The 16,301-nt window shown below is 42.1% G+C and overlaps 2 protein-coding genes across 2 annotated transcripts; one reads left to right on the forward strand and one right to left on the reverse strand.

The window, feature by feature from the left end:
• Window positions 1–331: 331 nt before the first annotated feature.
• On the forward strand, window positions 332–1,013 carry LOC147849800 (uncharacterized). The gene has a single exon (XM_087336922.1). It carries the CDS (start codon window positions 438–440, stop codon window positions 849–851), a length of 414 nt encoding a protein of 137 aa, XP_087193048.1. The 5' UTR covers window positions 332–437; the 3' UTR covers window positions 852–1,013.
• A 3,959-nt stretch (window positions 1,014–4,972) lies between these two features.
• Window positions 4,973–9,862, reverse strand: LOC147849801 (glutathione S-transferase L3-like). Its single transcript, XM_087337215.1, has 10 exons — window positions 9,747–9,862; window positions 8,102–8,170; window positions 7,971–8,031; window positions 6,555–6,638; window positions 6,354–6,452; window positions 5,953–6,073; window positions 5,651–5,727; window positions 5,445–5,552; window positions 5,284–5,361; window positions 4,973–5,189 (listed from the first exon to the last, which is right to left on the reverse strand). Exons 1-10 carry the CDS (start codon window positions 9,755–9,757, stop codon window positions 5,181–5,183), a joined length of 717 nt encoding a protein of 238 aa, XP_087193341.1. The 5' UTR covers window positions 9,758–9,862; the 3' UTR covers window positions 4,973–5,180.
• Window positions 9,863–16,301: the final 6,439 nt, after the last annotated feature.

The raw sequence follows: 16,301 nt of genomic DNA on the forward strand, positions 1-16,301 counted from the left end.
CTCTTTAGGAGGTCTTTTCTCCCTGTCCATAAAAACTTTGATAACCCTAAAGTGGTGAAGTTTTTTGGGGATTCAAAATAAGAACCCAACAGTGGTATCGAAGCTACAAAGCGACATTTGAGCAGCAATGCAATGACTCTCATACATAGTCCGTTTGTGCCATCTATGGTGTCATTTTTTTGCTGTTGAAAAAACAAATTTCTGCGTGTTTTCTTCCTCTGTGCAGTTTCAGTTGTGTTTTTTTTTCTGCTTCCAAGTTGATTCAATCCTAGAAAAAGCCTCCTTGAGTCTTCCAAGACATTCCTATAACCCTTAGAAATCAAATTTGCTTCCCTTTTCTCTTTGCTTGTTCATCTTTGAAGTCAAAGAGGTACGTTATTCCCTTTTATTCATTCAACAGTCCATTTTTTACATCAAAACGTGTTCAGTCCACGGCCATGGCTGAGAGCAATGATGTATTTCGGATGCTTGCTGTTGAGGATAAACTGGATGGAACAAATAACCCTCTCTGGTCTTATATGATGCGTCGTGTATTAGTAGCAAAGGGGTTGTGGAATGTGGTTCAAGGGGCTGAAAAACGTCTTGTTGTTGAGAACACAAATGCTGATGATATTTATTCTGTCGAGGATGTTGATCATCTTGCTCATGCCCATGCTACAGTTTCTGTTGTACCAACTGCAGAGCAACTTCGTTGGGATGGCAGAGATGCTCAAGCACATGCTTTGATAGCTTTGTCTATGAAATGTGCCATCATTCCCCATATTCGCTCTTGCAAGACAACAAAGGATGCTTGGGATACTCTTACCACTTTGTACCAAGCAAGAAATGAGGCTTGTGTTGCTTATGTCTGAAAACAATTGGAGAGCGAGCACATGAATGAAGGTGATTCTATGGACAATTTTCTTACAAAAATCAAAGATTTAAAGGAACAATTAATTTCTGATGATGAAATGATACTAGATAGTTCACTTGTGCAGACCGTTTTAAATGGTCTTCCTGATTCATATAAGAGTTTTGCTTCTACTCTTCGTTTAATGATGAAAGCTAATCCCAATGCCTTATCATTCGAGGAGCTAGTCTCCGTTTTGTTACAGGAAGATCAGTGTAGGCAAAACAGGTCTATTATGCGTGTTGTAGATCGAGCTTTCCTAGCTGGTTAGAAGGGCAAAGGTAAATGGAACTCTTCTGCTAGCAAGCAGAGATTTGCTAATAATTCACAAGTGAATGAAAAAAAACAAGACCAAAAACAAAAACTGTTTTGTAAATATTGTAAAGGAATTGATCATATTATGAAGAACTATCCAAAATTGGCTGCAAAAGAGGCAAAGAAAAAGGAGGTAGTCTCGTTGTTGCAGAAGTCTCTGCACCAAAAACAGAGTCTGGAAACTTGTGCAGAATGAAGAATGGGCATTTACTATTGTTTGCAATTTTGACCCATCTTCACTTGAACAATGTATACATTTGTTGTACAATAAGATGTTTGGTACTTCGATAGTGGGGCAACAAAACATATTACCTCGCAGTGCAATTTCTTCACTTCATTGGAGCATGCCCCTACAGGGAATATTGTGACATGCGCCAACAACTCATCTTATCCAGTTATGGGTGTTGGTAAGATCATTTTGACTACTATTGATGGTAGTCCTTTCATCTTGTCAAATGCTTTGTTTGTGCCAGGGATCAAGAAAAATCAGTTGTCAATTTTAACATTAGCCAAGATTGGCTCGGTTGTTAAATTTGTTGATGACAGGTGTACAATTCATGATTTGTCCAATGGGGATGTTATTATTGCTTCTGGCATTTTATGTCATGGGATGTATAAGCTCGTAGATTATGAAAGATCTATAAACGATTCACATTCTTAGGCCATTTTAGATGCAAAGATTTGGCATGCATGCTTTGGTCATCTGAATTTTGCAAGTTTGCTTTGCCTGCAGAAATCTGAAATGGTGTCCTCCTTGTCCAAACTTGAGGCACATCGGAAGCATGTTTGTGAAGGTTGTATTTGGGCAAAATGCAACGTTCATCCTTTCCAAAAGATGGTTTAGTTAGAGCTACGTAGAAATTGTAGCTTGTTCATAGGGATGTCTGTGGTCCTATGCAAACACATTCTCTTGGGAACTATCTTTACTTCGTGACTTTCATTGATGACTTTTCTAGGCATGCATGGGTATATCCATTGAAGGCAAAGTTCGAAGTGTTTCTTTGATTCAAACAATTTCTAGCTTTGGCTGAGAATTTGCCAGCATGTAAAATGGGCACCCTCCGTTATGATCGAGGGGGGGAGTATATGTCTTTAGAGTTTAATGCATTTTTTGTTGAACGTGGGATAAAACATCAGTGTACAGTGTCGTATACACCTCAACAAAATGGAGTTGCTGAAAGAAAGAACAAGTCACTCATGGAAATGGACAATTAAGTGTTGGCTCACTTGAGGCACCTTCTCAGCCTTTGGAAGCTACTCATAATGATGCAGATCATTCCATTTCTGATGTAGATCATTCTATTTCTGATGCACACTTACATGATGCACTTACTAATGAGAGGGCTGATATAGAGTAGGCAAAGACTGTGCCTAAATGGCTATTGCAGACTTTGCAAGATAGCAAATTGGATTTTCCTTTGTCATACCATACTCGATCAGGTTATCATAGTGCTTCTTTTGCATCAGATTGTTATGCTATGGCTGCCTCTAGTCTTTGTGACAAGAATGAGCCTAATTCTTTTGATGAAGCACAAAATTCAGAAAATTGGACGACTGCTATGCAATCAGAATATGATGCTATTATGAAGACTGGTACATGGTCTTTATGTGACTTGCCTCCTAGCAAGAAGGCTATTGGCACTAAGTGGGTATATAAGGTAACGTGTAAACTTGATGGAACAATTGACAGGTATAAGGCTAGGCTTGTTGCGAAAGATTATGCCCAAGAAAAAGCCATTGATTTTGATGAGACCTTTGCTCCCACTTGTCGTATGACTACTGTTCGTAGCATCTGTGCAATTGTAGCTCATCGTGGTTGGAATGTACATCAGTTGGACATTAAAACAACATTTCTAAATGGTGATCTTCGTGAGGAAGTGTATGTATCCCATCCCTGTGGTTTTGTGAAGGGCATGAACACAAAGTGTGCAGGTTGAGAAAGGCATTATATGGCTTGAAGCAAGCACCACGTTCTTGGTAGGAAAAGATACATGCCTATTTGATTGCATTTGGGTTTGAGAATAGTCCAACTGAAAGCACCTTATATGTTAAGCGTGTTGATGATGTATTTTTTATCATGGTTGTGTATGTCGATGATATGTTGCTCACTGGTCCCAATGAGAAGCATATTGCTGACTTTATGGCTGATTTGCATGCCTCTTTTGAGATGTCAGATTTGGGGCATTTGCATCATTATTTGGGCATTCAATTCATGCAAGTTGATGGTGGAATAGCTTTGTGTCAATCGAAATACATTGACACATTATTACAACGTTTTGGCCTTGAAGACTGTAAACCTATTGCCACTCCCATGGAGACAGGTTTACGTTTGAGCCTTCATGATGCTAGAGATGCATTTGATGTTGTTCTTTATCAGCAGGCACTTGGATGCTTGATTTACTTATGCATAACTCGACTTGACATTCAGTTTGTTGTCTCTCAGATGAGCAGGTTTATGCATTGCCTAGGAGTTAAGCATTGGTAGGCAGTTAAGCGCATCTTTCGCTACTTGAGTGGTACCCGATCACTTGGGTTGTTTTATCCCAAGGGGGGATCACTACCGCCAGACCTGCATGCTTTTTCTGACTCTGATTGGGCTGGTTGTTATGACACCCGTGTGTCCACAAGTGGTTTTTGCTTCATGCTTGGTAGCTCATGCATATCTTGGTTGAGCAAGAAACAACTTATTGTGGCCACTTCTAGTTCTGAGGTTGAGTATAGGGCAACTTTCACAACTACAATTGAGTGTTTGTGGCTCAGACGCCTTTTAGCTGATTTGGGTGTTGGTCAGTCTTCTGCCACCACCATCTTCACTGACAGTCTAAGCGCAAGGGCAGTTGCGAGGAACCCTGTGTTCCATGCTCGCATTAAGCACATTGAGGTCCATTATCACTATGTCAAGGAAAGGTTCTCCGCTTGAGAGATCAGTTTGGCTTATGTGCCGACGCAAGAGAACATTGCAGACCTCTTCATAAAGGCTCTACCTAGGGAGAAGTTTGAAGCTTTCCGCAAAGCTTTAGGCCTAATCCCATTTGTGGATTCATCTCTATCCACATACCTTGGCACTTGTTTAACCGAGTGTCAGCTCCTTGTTCACCGCATCACTCCCAAGGGGGATTTATTGAGATATTTTGGTAGTGATGTGTGTGAACACACTGTGTGAACACACTTAGGATAGTGATGTGTGTGAACACATTTAGGACTACAAGGGCATTTTTTCCCCTAGTCCATAAAACCTCTGATAACCCTAAAGTGGTGAAGTTTTTTGGGGATTCAAAATAAGAAACCAACACATCCTTAATGGCAACATTTCAGACTCTATAAATATGCTAACCAAATGTATGCATGCATTTGGGTACTAACTATGACCATAACTTTTGACATGATTTCCCCATCAGATGTAATGTGAGGTAACCAATCACATTCTTCTCTATCTGTTCCATAAAACTTTTAACAAACTTTGATACGTGTGTTATGTATGTAGGATATGCTTACATCAGAAAAGTTAGCCAGTTAAATTAAGGATCAAAGAAGATAGTTTAGTAGCACCTTTGAAGAATCATAAAAATTAGCTTCAAACTTTTTGTAATTCACTTGAGTTCCTAAAATGCGAAAAATTTAAAATAGCAATACTAATTTTCAAAAGATTTACAAAGAGATTTGTACATTATCCAGTTATCACTGTCATTGCCACTAATCACAAGGAGATTCTCTGAAACAAGCATTAATCACACCCCCTTGCCATATACATTGCAAATCATTCATATCTTTTTTAATATATAAAAAGTGTATTTAATATTCATCCGTTTTAAATACATACAAACAGTAAGCTTACCAATGTGGAACAATCCACATCAAGATGACTGTCAAATATTCTTATTAGACATTCTGTCTAGTATTTTTCATTTGGGTTCTACTTCAGACACATACACATGTATATATATAGATATGCTGCTAAGAGTCAAATCCACCCAATTTATCTCCCCTGCACAAAGAACATATAAAGGCTGTCAAATACCCCCTCAAAGAACATCAACAATTCAAATACGTAGACTCTTTCCATGAATGTACAAACTCACTAAGTGTTTTTTCAGGCTCTCAACTAAACCCTTTGGTTCCTGTTTAGTACTTGTGTAGGCATCCACGGTGTTAAAAGCCTGGCATTAGAAAGTAAACAAACATCATACCTCCATTCCGACAATTCACTATGAATAACATTAACAATACACCACAAACTTACCTCAAACCATTTTGAGAGTTTCGGTCTGCCTTCAAAGATATTATAATCAAGAAGATCAAGGGATAATAAGTCGAATCTTTCAATAAAAGGTGCATATGCAAGGTCAACCTGTTATAAAAAGCATACACATTGAAACTAGTTATACCTCGATTCTTCAATAACAATGAATTTGACGTCTTTAAATGTCAATTAAAAGGCATATATACCGCGCTAATTTCTCCGAGGAAGTATGGGCCTTCGTCAAACTTGCCAAGGGCATCTTCCAGTTTATCTAACAGGGGGCCTACCACATTTTGTTGCAAAATACATCAGTATAATGAAATTTCAGTCTACCATAACAAACCATGAGAACGCTAGTCACAGATCTGAATCAGCTAAATTTACAGTATTTTGAGATGGAATTATACTTCCTGAATTTTGAAAACTTAAGGGTATAAGGGAATTTTGAAAAATATAGGTGCTTAGTGTCCTTGTTGGTAAATTACCCACAGAACAAATATTCACATACCAAGATTTTCCTCAGCATAAGCTTTATCAGCCTCTTTATTCCTCAAGGTTTTGAAAAACTCCCCATTGAATTTATCTGAGAAAGTCCATAGCTCTTTTCTTGCTTCCTCCTTTGCAGTTCCCTGTAGAAAACAATTGAACACGGAGCAAAGATTTTCATCATACATGTGAGAAAGGGACATACCCGATAAACTAATCAACTTCCAAAATGCAAATGCAAAATGCCAAATACAAAAATATCCCGAGCTTGTTGGATATTCAACAGAATATCCTTACATTTTTAAACATTACCAAAATACCCCAATTAATAACTACTCTTGTATTACATGAAGGTATTCTGGTAAATGCCCAAAATGTCTTGGGAACTCTGATGTTTAGACATTTTCTAATCATAAAATATACCTCTGGGAAAAGGCGAGGTTCTCCAAAATTTTGATCGATATATTCAAGCAAATCCAGACTTTCTCCCGTAACTTTACCATTGTGTTCGAGTGATGGAACCTAGAATGGTACCAAGTTAAGTATACAACAATTATATTTAGTGAGTTACTGATCTCAGCATAATATGGTTTAGAATGCATTTATTCAAATCTTTGCGTATACCTTGCCAACAGGGTAAACCTTTTCGAGGTACCATTTCGGTTTGTCAGAAAGATTGATTCCAAGAAGTTCGATTTGATTTAAACCCTACAAGGAACAAGAAGAGGAAAAATCATATTATCAATAATCGCAACATCCTTTAATGTTGCCATGATGCTTTTCGCACATGATGTGCCCTTTGGACCAATCCATATCTATATTTGGTACAGGTGTGCTTAACAAGGAAAAATAAGGCTAAAGGGTAACTTGGGGTAAGTTTAGCTGGAGCTGGGTATATATGTGTGAAAAGGTTAATTTAGACTTCGCTAAAAGAGATGGTGGGAAAAAAGCGGTAGGTTAATATTAAAGGGTCATGTATTGAATGGAAGGGGGGTTAAGGGTAACCTTATTTGGGGCATAATTATTAGGGTTGTTCGGATAAAGTCACATGGTATAAACCACCTCACTATCAGAGGAAACCTATAAGGTGTGAAGGACATCTTTAATGTCTTTCTCGACCCTATAATCAAGGGATCTAGTTAATTTGTGTCTACTTAATTCTAAACTCTTTTTCAACACTATAATCAAGAGATCTAGTTAATCAATGTTGAGTTAATTTCTTCCTAATTGGTCTATCTACATTATAATCAGCATTTAATCTCTTTAATATACATGTTCAATGCTCTATCTCAATCTAATCCCACAATCATCATTTTCTTTGTCCCTTTATCTTCACCCAGTCTAGAACCCAATTGGTTCCCCCAGCCCACATGTATCTTGATTAATTTCATGGTAGCATTTTCTTACCGAAATCAAAACGAATATTTGAGTTTCTTATCATATTCTAAACATTCTTGGAGCTATTACAAACATTTGAAGAAAGCTACCTTTCAAAAAAAACATTGATGATAGACAAACAAATAGATCATTTTGTTGAGTTATCAAGCTCAAACAACACTCATTGGGGCATGGGCATGTGAGTGTCCACCTTCCTAATAAATATATCAATGATACTCTATGTAATGAATGTAGCGGATATGTCATATGAGATCCCACTCATGTTCATGATTGATATATAGTATGCATTATTATTAAGCTAGTCATCTGTGCAACGTACGCATACCATTTTCCATATAAACTAGGCACCAATCATGTATTTAGCGTTATTAAGGCTTTGATTATTAGTTGAGCTATATAGTTGATTAGTTGCTTATCAGTGTAAAATTCTCCCCCATTTTGCTAATACCTTGTCTTTGGTAACATTGAGTATCGCCCTCCCTCACACCCACACGCACACAATCAAACTTATTTCCACTGCATATATATTTGATCCTGGATAGAATTATACGTTAATTCTTTACACATTCAATACCTAGCGAAATCCTACACTTACGATAAAGAGGATCTCTTGGAAGTTATTAAACCAAGGATTATATTTACCTTAAAGTTTCTAGCAATCCAAGTTCTTTGAGCATAGGGGCAAGTCACACTAATGTATAGCCTGCATTAAATACTCTTCACAATGAGAAGAGTGAAAAAACTTGACATAACATATTGATTTATTTGTCTACCTTGTTGTCCCATCAAATAGATTAGGTGGACTCGAGGAAGAGTCATACACAGTTATTGCTGGCTGAAATCTGCAAAGAAGATTGAAGATCAAAATAATGATCATCCACTTCTTGAGTCCACAAACAATTGATTAAGAAAGCCATTATATACTGTGGTCACACAGATGTTCATGCAACAAGACATTACATAAAATGTCAACTTCCCCAAATCTTTTATATCCCATAATTGAGCAAAGCATAGCCTTTTCATTTGAGGTATATGATGAGTACATAGGCAGGTTCATGAAAGCCATGACAATGTTGCCCTTGAAATATACATCTCATACTTGTATACATGACGAAATCACTGGATTCTCCAATCTTAGACCAATTGTTCCTCGATTACTTCAACTACATCAACAAATCCATCTTTCTTTGATGGAATATCCCCTTCTATCAATTTTATTGCAACTTATATACTATTGAGTTGTCCAAATATGGTATACATAAATGTTGATCACATAGCTATTTAAATGGTGAATATGTTTTGTACTTATACAAAAATCACCATTGTTCATTTCCATTGATTGTTAGCTATTGTCTATATTTCTCTAGTAGCAGCTAGATCACAGAGGAGAGATGCTTTGTATTTCTCCATGGACATGACAAAGACCTTGTGTTTCTCCGGCATGCAGTGTGAGAATAAGGTATTCTAAGGTCCAGGGTGCATAAAAGCTTCATTCCCTTAAATCAAAGTTGAGAACCTTTTGATGATTGAAAGTGTTGTCTTAAATCTCTTCTTCTCTTGAAGACTCTTATCTTAATATTTTCTTTAATCTCAAGTAGTGATCATATTAAGTTATGAGATTTCGATTCTTGACTCCATTGGGATTTATTGTGTGAGTGAATCCCCCCTCAATTGGCGTCATTGTTACTGGCTCAGGGAGGAGAGAGGATTAATGAAGGTCCCCCTTCCTTCCAAGAGTGGTGGTTTCCCCTTAGCATCACCACTCAAGAAGCTTCCCATAGCACTTCATGTTTGTCAAAGAGTATGAAACACAGATAACATTGCCAGGGATAGCACCTATTGGAAGTTAAAGATTTGTATTTGATAGAGTGCAGCTAGAGCCCATCATAGAGACAACTGTAATAGGTATGCATCAGACCCGTCATATTGTTCTGATTCAAACCCTAGGACCCGTCATAATCCTTTAAACTGCTTTCTTTGCTTAACTCTTCCATCCTTTTCTCTTTGTTACTACATTTCCTTCAAATGGTTTTTTCCTTCCTGAAATCTTTCTTTGCTCTAATTTCCTTCAAACAGAACATCCTGCTTCAAAACGGTCTTTTGTTTTCTTCCGCCTACTCACTCACACACTAAGACAAAGAAAACAAGCAGAGAACCAGCATTCCCAGCTTCATCGCACGCCCTTCTTCTTCTTTTTCTCTCTTTTCTCATCCATCCTTTTCACTTCCCTTCTGATGAAAGCCACGGCCCTTTTGGGAAGGCCATACGAGACGCCCAAAACACACGGTTCTCTCCTTCAAAGAGGGGAGGGAAAGCAGGAGCACAGAAACAATCAAACACTGACACAGAGACAGAGATTGAGAGAGAGAGAGATTGAGAGAGAGAGAGAGAGAGAGAGAGAGAGAGAGAGGATCATACAGTGAAGCCATGGTAATTTGGTGTGAAGATCGGGGGGTCTGATTGATTCTTGGTCGACGCTGGAAGAGCCAGAAGAGGATTCAGAATCAGAATCAGAGAGCAGAGAGGAGGAGGAGGAGTGGAGGAGAGGGAGGGAGGGGAGATACTCTGTATCTGGTCATACATTTGAAGGGGGGTCTGTATGTGGTCATGTTCTTGACCAGATACATTCCCACTCATTCAAAGGCCCTTAAAAACCCTAAACCCAAACCAAGTGGATGAAGAAGAGTGACCCAATTGATGGACCAGACTCCAGAGTATTCGGCTCGAGCCGCCCATCTCTTTTTGTCTCTGTCTCTGTCTCTTTGTCTCTCCTCCTTGTAAATTCCCAGCTCATGCAACTCACGTTGCGTCGGCCGGAACATTGTCGACGAGACTTGAGTATGGATGCACCCATCACATGGCTTTTGCACTGTGCGAACCGCCCGCTACGGAAGAAGAGGTCTCGTGCGTGCCCGGAGATCTTTCGAAGGCCCCTCTTGAGTACCTTCGAGCGAGCTTCGGAGACGTAGATTGTGTGAGAACCACGGCCCACAGGATTTGGTGGGTTGCAGAGACGGACGACGTCGATGTGGCTCTTCCTTTGCAGGTTCCGACTACCATGAAAACATGAGTGAATGTTTGGGCTGCCATCGTTCTTTGCTCGATCATGGCTCGTAATCAATCTAATGTCCACAAAGTTGTATAGGAAGGAAATTTGGCCTATCTAAAATATATTTTTGAGTGGAAGATCCAAACAACGAGTAAAGGCTACTAAAGGTTAATAAAAAGCTTGCCCAAACATGAAAGATACAATCGGGGATGTAGGAATAGATCAAACATTTTCTCGTCCACGATTCAACATCGCATTCTCTAATCCTTGGAGCGGCTTACATAGAAAGAAGCTATATGGGGAAGAAAGTGTATTTGTATGGTTTAGCCTATCGAGCATCAAATGATAAATCTCAAAGGGGCATGTTCTATGGATTGATGAAATAATGGTCTATAAAAGCTGCTAATTTAATTGATCAACTAACATCAAATCACAAGGTATTAATGCTATTGTTGGTAGAGGATTTTGGAGATGGTGGCTTGTTAATTATGAGACTCACTTCAAAACTTCAATCTGAGAATACTTCTGTGGTTGAAGATCTCTTTCCGTTGATCATAATTGAGCGTCCATAATTCAAGGTTCATGATGTATGGTTGCACGTGAGCCTTTGTACTTTGCTTAAAATCAATCTACTTTGCCAATGACCTATACCATAAAACAAGGCTCCTTAGTTGCTCGTTGAAGTTTTGTAGAGTCCACAAACTAAAAAACCAAAGGTTCATGACACATGGTTGCACATGATTGGACTAAATATACTCATTGAGGCATTTGATATTAAGTGTAATTACTTGTTGCATGACTTGGAAAGCCCACTTCATAGATAGCTTGTATAATCCACATTGTATATGTGCTCATCTTCAATCAAATTGGTATCCTTAGAGCTTGAAGCTCATGAGTAATGGTCATCACACCTTTCTTGTTTTCCTCCTTTTCAATATCCCACTTTCTTCATCTACTCCTTTCCTTGTTCAAGCAAGAAGAACTCCAACAAACAACCAAGATGGAGTAGAACAAGTGTACCCCACTAGCCCTAACATAACCCAAGTAAGAAGAGAAGAAGAAGAAGAAAGAGAAGTGGCCCACTATCCACTCTCACTCCACAAACAAGAAACCCTAAAACTTAAGAAAAGAAAGGAAAAGACTAAGAAGCAAATGCGTCACAAAACCCTCAAACCCAAACACATGTGCCAAGATTCAAACTGACACCTTCTCCCACACAATCATTGAAGGTTTGAGCAGGAGAAGATGGGACGAGGTGAAGGTTCGAAGTGAATAATCAAGGAGGAGAAAGTTCCAACTTTCATTCGGTGGTCAGGATGACGATCTAAAAAGTATGGCACAAATCTCACAACAAATTCTTCATGATGACAATGTGAGTTTCTTGATATTATGATTTCACGACTCATTTTTTTTGCCAAATTTGCTCCAAATAATATAAATTTTGCGCTTTGAGCTCAAAATTTTGAGTCGAAAAGTCCGGTGCATTCCTCGTTCAATCATGATTAGTATTAGATAGAACCTTTACAAGAAATAATTGAATATAGATATCAAAATTACAAATTACATTAAAGTTCATGAATTGAATAGATACAAGTGAGATTACAAACGAGATTATCTCAACTTCGTTAAATATAGTGGCTTGAAAGAGAGAGAGATAATGAAAATAGAGATGTAGGATTTGCAAGTAGAGGTTCAGCGGGTTATCCTTGAGTTTTTTGTACCATACTAGCGAGACGACCTAGTTGCCTCTTGTAAAGAGTTGGTGATGATTTTGTGCAGCGGAAGAACTGTGTGTGTGTGTGTGTGTGTAGAGAGAGAGAGAGAACTCAAGAGTTACCGAAAAGTAGTAAGGTTGTATTAACAAGGAGCAAGAACGAGCCAACAATTTAAAGAGAAGGAGGAGGTGCTTATGTAGTCACCTTCTCTCTAGGTTCTCTCACTAGAGTCGCCTCTTGGGAAAGAGGTCGATTCTTAACCACTTAAAGGATGTGTCATAGAAGTTAATATTCTATGACACACTAGTTGTTATACAAAGAGGTGGGGTGGTCACACACTTGAGTATCCTAGAGTGTGTCCCCACACACGGGAAGTTGAGTTTGATTCTCAACACTCCCCTTCAAACACAACTTCCGGTCGTCGGATGGTTGGTTCGGACTGGTCTTCGGGATGGCTTTGAGTCGATTTCGGCTTCAACTTTGAATGGTCGGTTCACTCCTACTGCTCCTTACTCCCCCCCCTCAAGCTCGGCCGGTCGACAATCGAAAGACCCAGGATTGTCGTGAACTGTCGTAGCTTGTCGACTCCCATGGCCTTGGTGAAGATGTTAGTCGTCTGTAGGTTCATGTTGATGTGTTGCAAGTCGACACCCCTATGGGTATTTCGTTCCTATCTATAGGCTCATACAGGTCTCTCACTATCAGAAGATCCTCCAACTTGATCTTCCAGTCTGAGTAGTTATTGTTGGGATTACGGTCCCTCCGGATGGGATGTCCGGAGATGAATGACGGCAAGCCCGGTTGCGGTTACGGAACCGGATGATGAAGAGTACCCGGCACGAAGCCGGATGAAGAGTACCCGGATGCGGATCCGGATGATGAAGAGTACCCGGCATGAAGCCGGATGAAGAGTACCCGGATACGGATCCGGATGATGAAGACCCCGGCTACGGAGCCGGATGACGAATGTACCCGGAGAGAGATCCGGATGCAGGGACATATTTGTGAATATGTTTGCTAAGAGCCCTTGAGGCTATATTTGTAAATAGCCCGAAAGTCATATATGTATAAATATGACTTAGGGCAAACAGTTTTATGTTGTTGCTCAATTTTTCATGAGAAGTGAGAGCAGCCGAGAGTGAGAGAGAGAGAGAGACGAAGAGGTCGTTGCCTCTGTGTATTACCGCCGCCTGTGGCGAAGACATGAGCTCAAGGTTGTTGCCTTGAAGCTTCACCATTGTACATCTCTGTTCATAGTGATAGTTGGAGTTTGAGAACTCCCGTGGTTTTTCCCAGTTAGGGTTTTCCACGTAAAACATCCAGTGTACCTTTCTCTCTCTATTGTTTTGTGCATTTCCTATTTCCTGGTTTTTCTGTGAGTTGATCCCATTTCTCGGTTGTGGCCGAGCACTGTCGTCTAACAAATTGGTATCAGAGCGACGGTAACACAGAAAATGGAAGGCGGCGGTAGTGGGCCTCCGGGCATGATGGTGCTGAACGCGCAGAACTACGCCGACTGGAAGATAAAGATGGAGGATCTGCTCATTGTTCGGGACCTGTATGAACCGATCGACAGGTCGGAAATACCCAAGGGGGTACTTGAGACGGAGTGGAGGCTTCTGAACCGGAAAGCCGTTGCAACCATTCGGCAATACGTCGACGTGAGCGTTCTACAACACGTGGCGAACGACACCAACGCATATGAGATGTGGAGGAAGCTGTCGGGCCTCTACGAGAGGAAGAATGCGTTGAACCGGACCTCCCTGATGAGAAAGATAGTGAACCTCAAGTACCGGGACGGCGAGAGTATGGTGGAACACGTAAGCACGTTCATGGGATTCGTGAACCAGCTTGCGGCGATCAAGTTCCCGTTGGAGGATGCAATGCAAGCCATCATCCTGATGTGTACTTTGCCGGACAGCTGGGAGAACTTGGTGGTGACTCTCAGCACCTCCTGCACCGAAGATAACTTGTCTCTACAAACGGTAAAGACAAGCATTTTGAACGAAGAAGCGCGTCGGAGAGATAAAGAACCGGCCTCCGACTCGAAGGCGCTGCTTACCGAATCGGAATGGGGAAGACATCGGAACCGGAGTCCGCAAAGACGGGAGAAGTCGGGGACCCGGTCGCAGTCAAGAGGAAGGCCCACATGCTTCCACTGTGGGAAGACGGGGCACTTCCGGAAGAATTGTCGGCATTACCGAAAAGACAACGGAGCCGACGACACCGATTCGAAGAAGTCACCGGAGAGAAACGGTGCATACCGGGGAGCCACAGACCGGAGAGGTCCGGATCGGCGAGGGCAGGACCGGAAAGGAACGACGGCACTCGCGGCAAGTGAAGAAGAAATCATGCTCATTACCGAAGAGAGGGAGCTGAACTTTGCCGGAGTAGAGATGACCTGGGTGGTCGATTCCGGAGTGTCGTTCCACCTGACCCCGGAGAAGAAATACTTCTCATCCTACACAGCCGGTGAGCACGGCTGTGTCCGGATGGGAAATGAAGGTACATGCCGGATTGCCGGCATAGGAGACGTGTGGTTAACAACCCCGACCGGATGCAAAATGCTGCTGAAGGATGTCAGACACGTTCCGGAGGTTCGATTGAACCTGATTTCGGCCGGGAGGCTAGACGATGAAGGCTACACAGGTAGCATCCGGAACGGCGTAATGAAGTTCAGCAAGGGGAGCCTGATAGTGGCTCGGGCCCGGAAGGTCAACACACTATACCTGATGAATGCCCGGTTATGTCCGGAAGAGCTGAATGTGGCAGCCGACACTGCCGGTGAGCTGTGGCACAAAAGACTGTGCCACATGAGTGAGAAGGGGATGAAGAGGCTTGCAGAAGACAACCTTATTCCAGTGAAGCATGTGCACCTGGAGAAGTGCACCGACTGCCTGGCCGGTAAGCAAAACCGGACCTCCTTCCACTCAAGGCCACCGACGAGACGTAGCGCACCATTGGAGCTGGTGCACACTGATGTGTGTCAGGTAGAAACGAAGTCACATGGCGGAGCCCAGTACTTCGTGACATTCATTGATGACCACAGCCGGAAGCTGTGGACGGCACCGTTGAAGACAAAGGACCAAGTGTTGTCCGTCTTCAAAGAACTCCACGCGAGAGTGGAAAGGGAATCCGGCAAGAAGCTGAAAGCGATACGAGCGGATAACGGAGGGGAATACCGGGGGCAGTTCCAGGAGTACTGTCGCTCGAAGGGAATCCGGCTCGAGTTTACTGTGCCGAAGACGCCGGAACTGAACGGGCTGGCCGAGAGGATGAACCGGACCATAATGGAGAGGGTCCGGAGTATGCTGGCGCATGCGAAATTACCCAAGGGGTTTTGGGCTGAGGCGATGTCGACGGCGACATACGTGATAAACAGATCACCCTCAGTACCTTTGGACGGAGACACGCCGCAGAGAGTGTGGACCGGTAGGGAAGTGTCCTACCGGCATCTGAAGGTGTTCGGGTGTCTCGCATACGTGCATGTGGCAAAGGACCAGAGAGGAAAGTTAGATCCAAAGACCCGGCCATGCATATTCCTCGGTTACGGCGACGACGAGTTCGGCTACCGAGTATGGGACCCGGTCGACAAGAAGATATTCAGGAGTCGAGATATCATCTTCATGGAGAACAAGACACTCGCCGACTGGGAGTCGGAGAAGAAGATGAAGAGCTCCAAGTCGACCGGTGAGGATCAACTCTACGAGGAGCAGTCCCAACCGGCAAGGGACCGGTTAGCACTCGAGGACCCGGCCGAAGATGGTGAAGAAACAGAACCGGCCGAAGAAGATGAAAATGATACCGGAACCGGCCCCGATCCCGAAATGGATTCGGATGAAGAAGAATCGGAAGAACCGGTTACCGAAGCTCCGGAACGGAGATATCCTCTAAGAGAGAGAAGGGCCCCCCGGAGATTTCCGGAACCAGAGCACGTGCTGCTAACCGACGAGGGGGAGCCGGAGAGCTTTGAAGAAGCAAAACATGACACCCAGAGCCGCAGGTGGTTAAGTGCCATGCAGGACGAGATGGATTCCCTGCATGAGAACCACACATATGAACTTGTGGAGTTGCCGAAAGGAAAACGGGCACTCCGTAACAAGTGGGTGTTCAAGCTGAAACCGGGAGATGCCGGAAACCCCCCGAGATACAAAGCCAGGATCGTGGTGAAGGGGTTCCAGCAGAAGAAGGGCGTCGACTTCGACGAGA

The sequence above is a fragment of the Azolla caroliniana genome, unplaced genomic scaffold (genome assembly GCF_043228905.1).
Source record: "Azolla caroliniana isolate FFs.n. ecotype wild unplaced genomic scaffold, voAzoCaro1.0.p SCAF_22, whole genome shotgun sequence".
Taxonomy (NCBI): Eukaryota; Viridiplantae; Streptophyta; class Polypodiopsida; order Salviniales; family Salviniaceae; genus Azolla; species Azolla caroliniana.

Bases quoted from the DNA above. Each gene is read 5' to 3' on its own strand.
- LOC147849801 (XM_087337215.1), bottom strand. The intron at 6,639-7,970 runs GTAAATATAATC...TGTTCCTTGTAG, and splicing joins GGATTGCTAGAAACTTTAAG to GGTTTAAATCAAATCGAACT. The intron at 6,074-6,353 runs GTATATTTTATG...TGTTTTCTACAG, and splicing joins AACCTCGCCTTTTCCCAGAG to GGAACTGCAAAGGAGGAAGC.
- LOC147849800 (XM_087336922.1), top strand. From the start codon at position 438: ATGGCTGAGAGCAATGATGTATTTCGGATGCTTGCTGTTGAGGATAAA.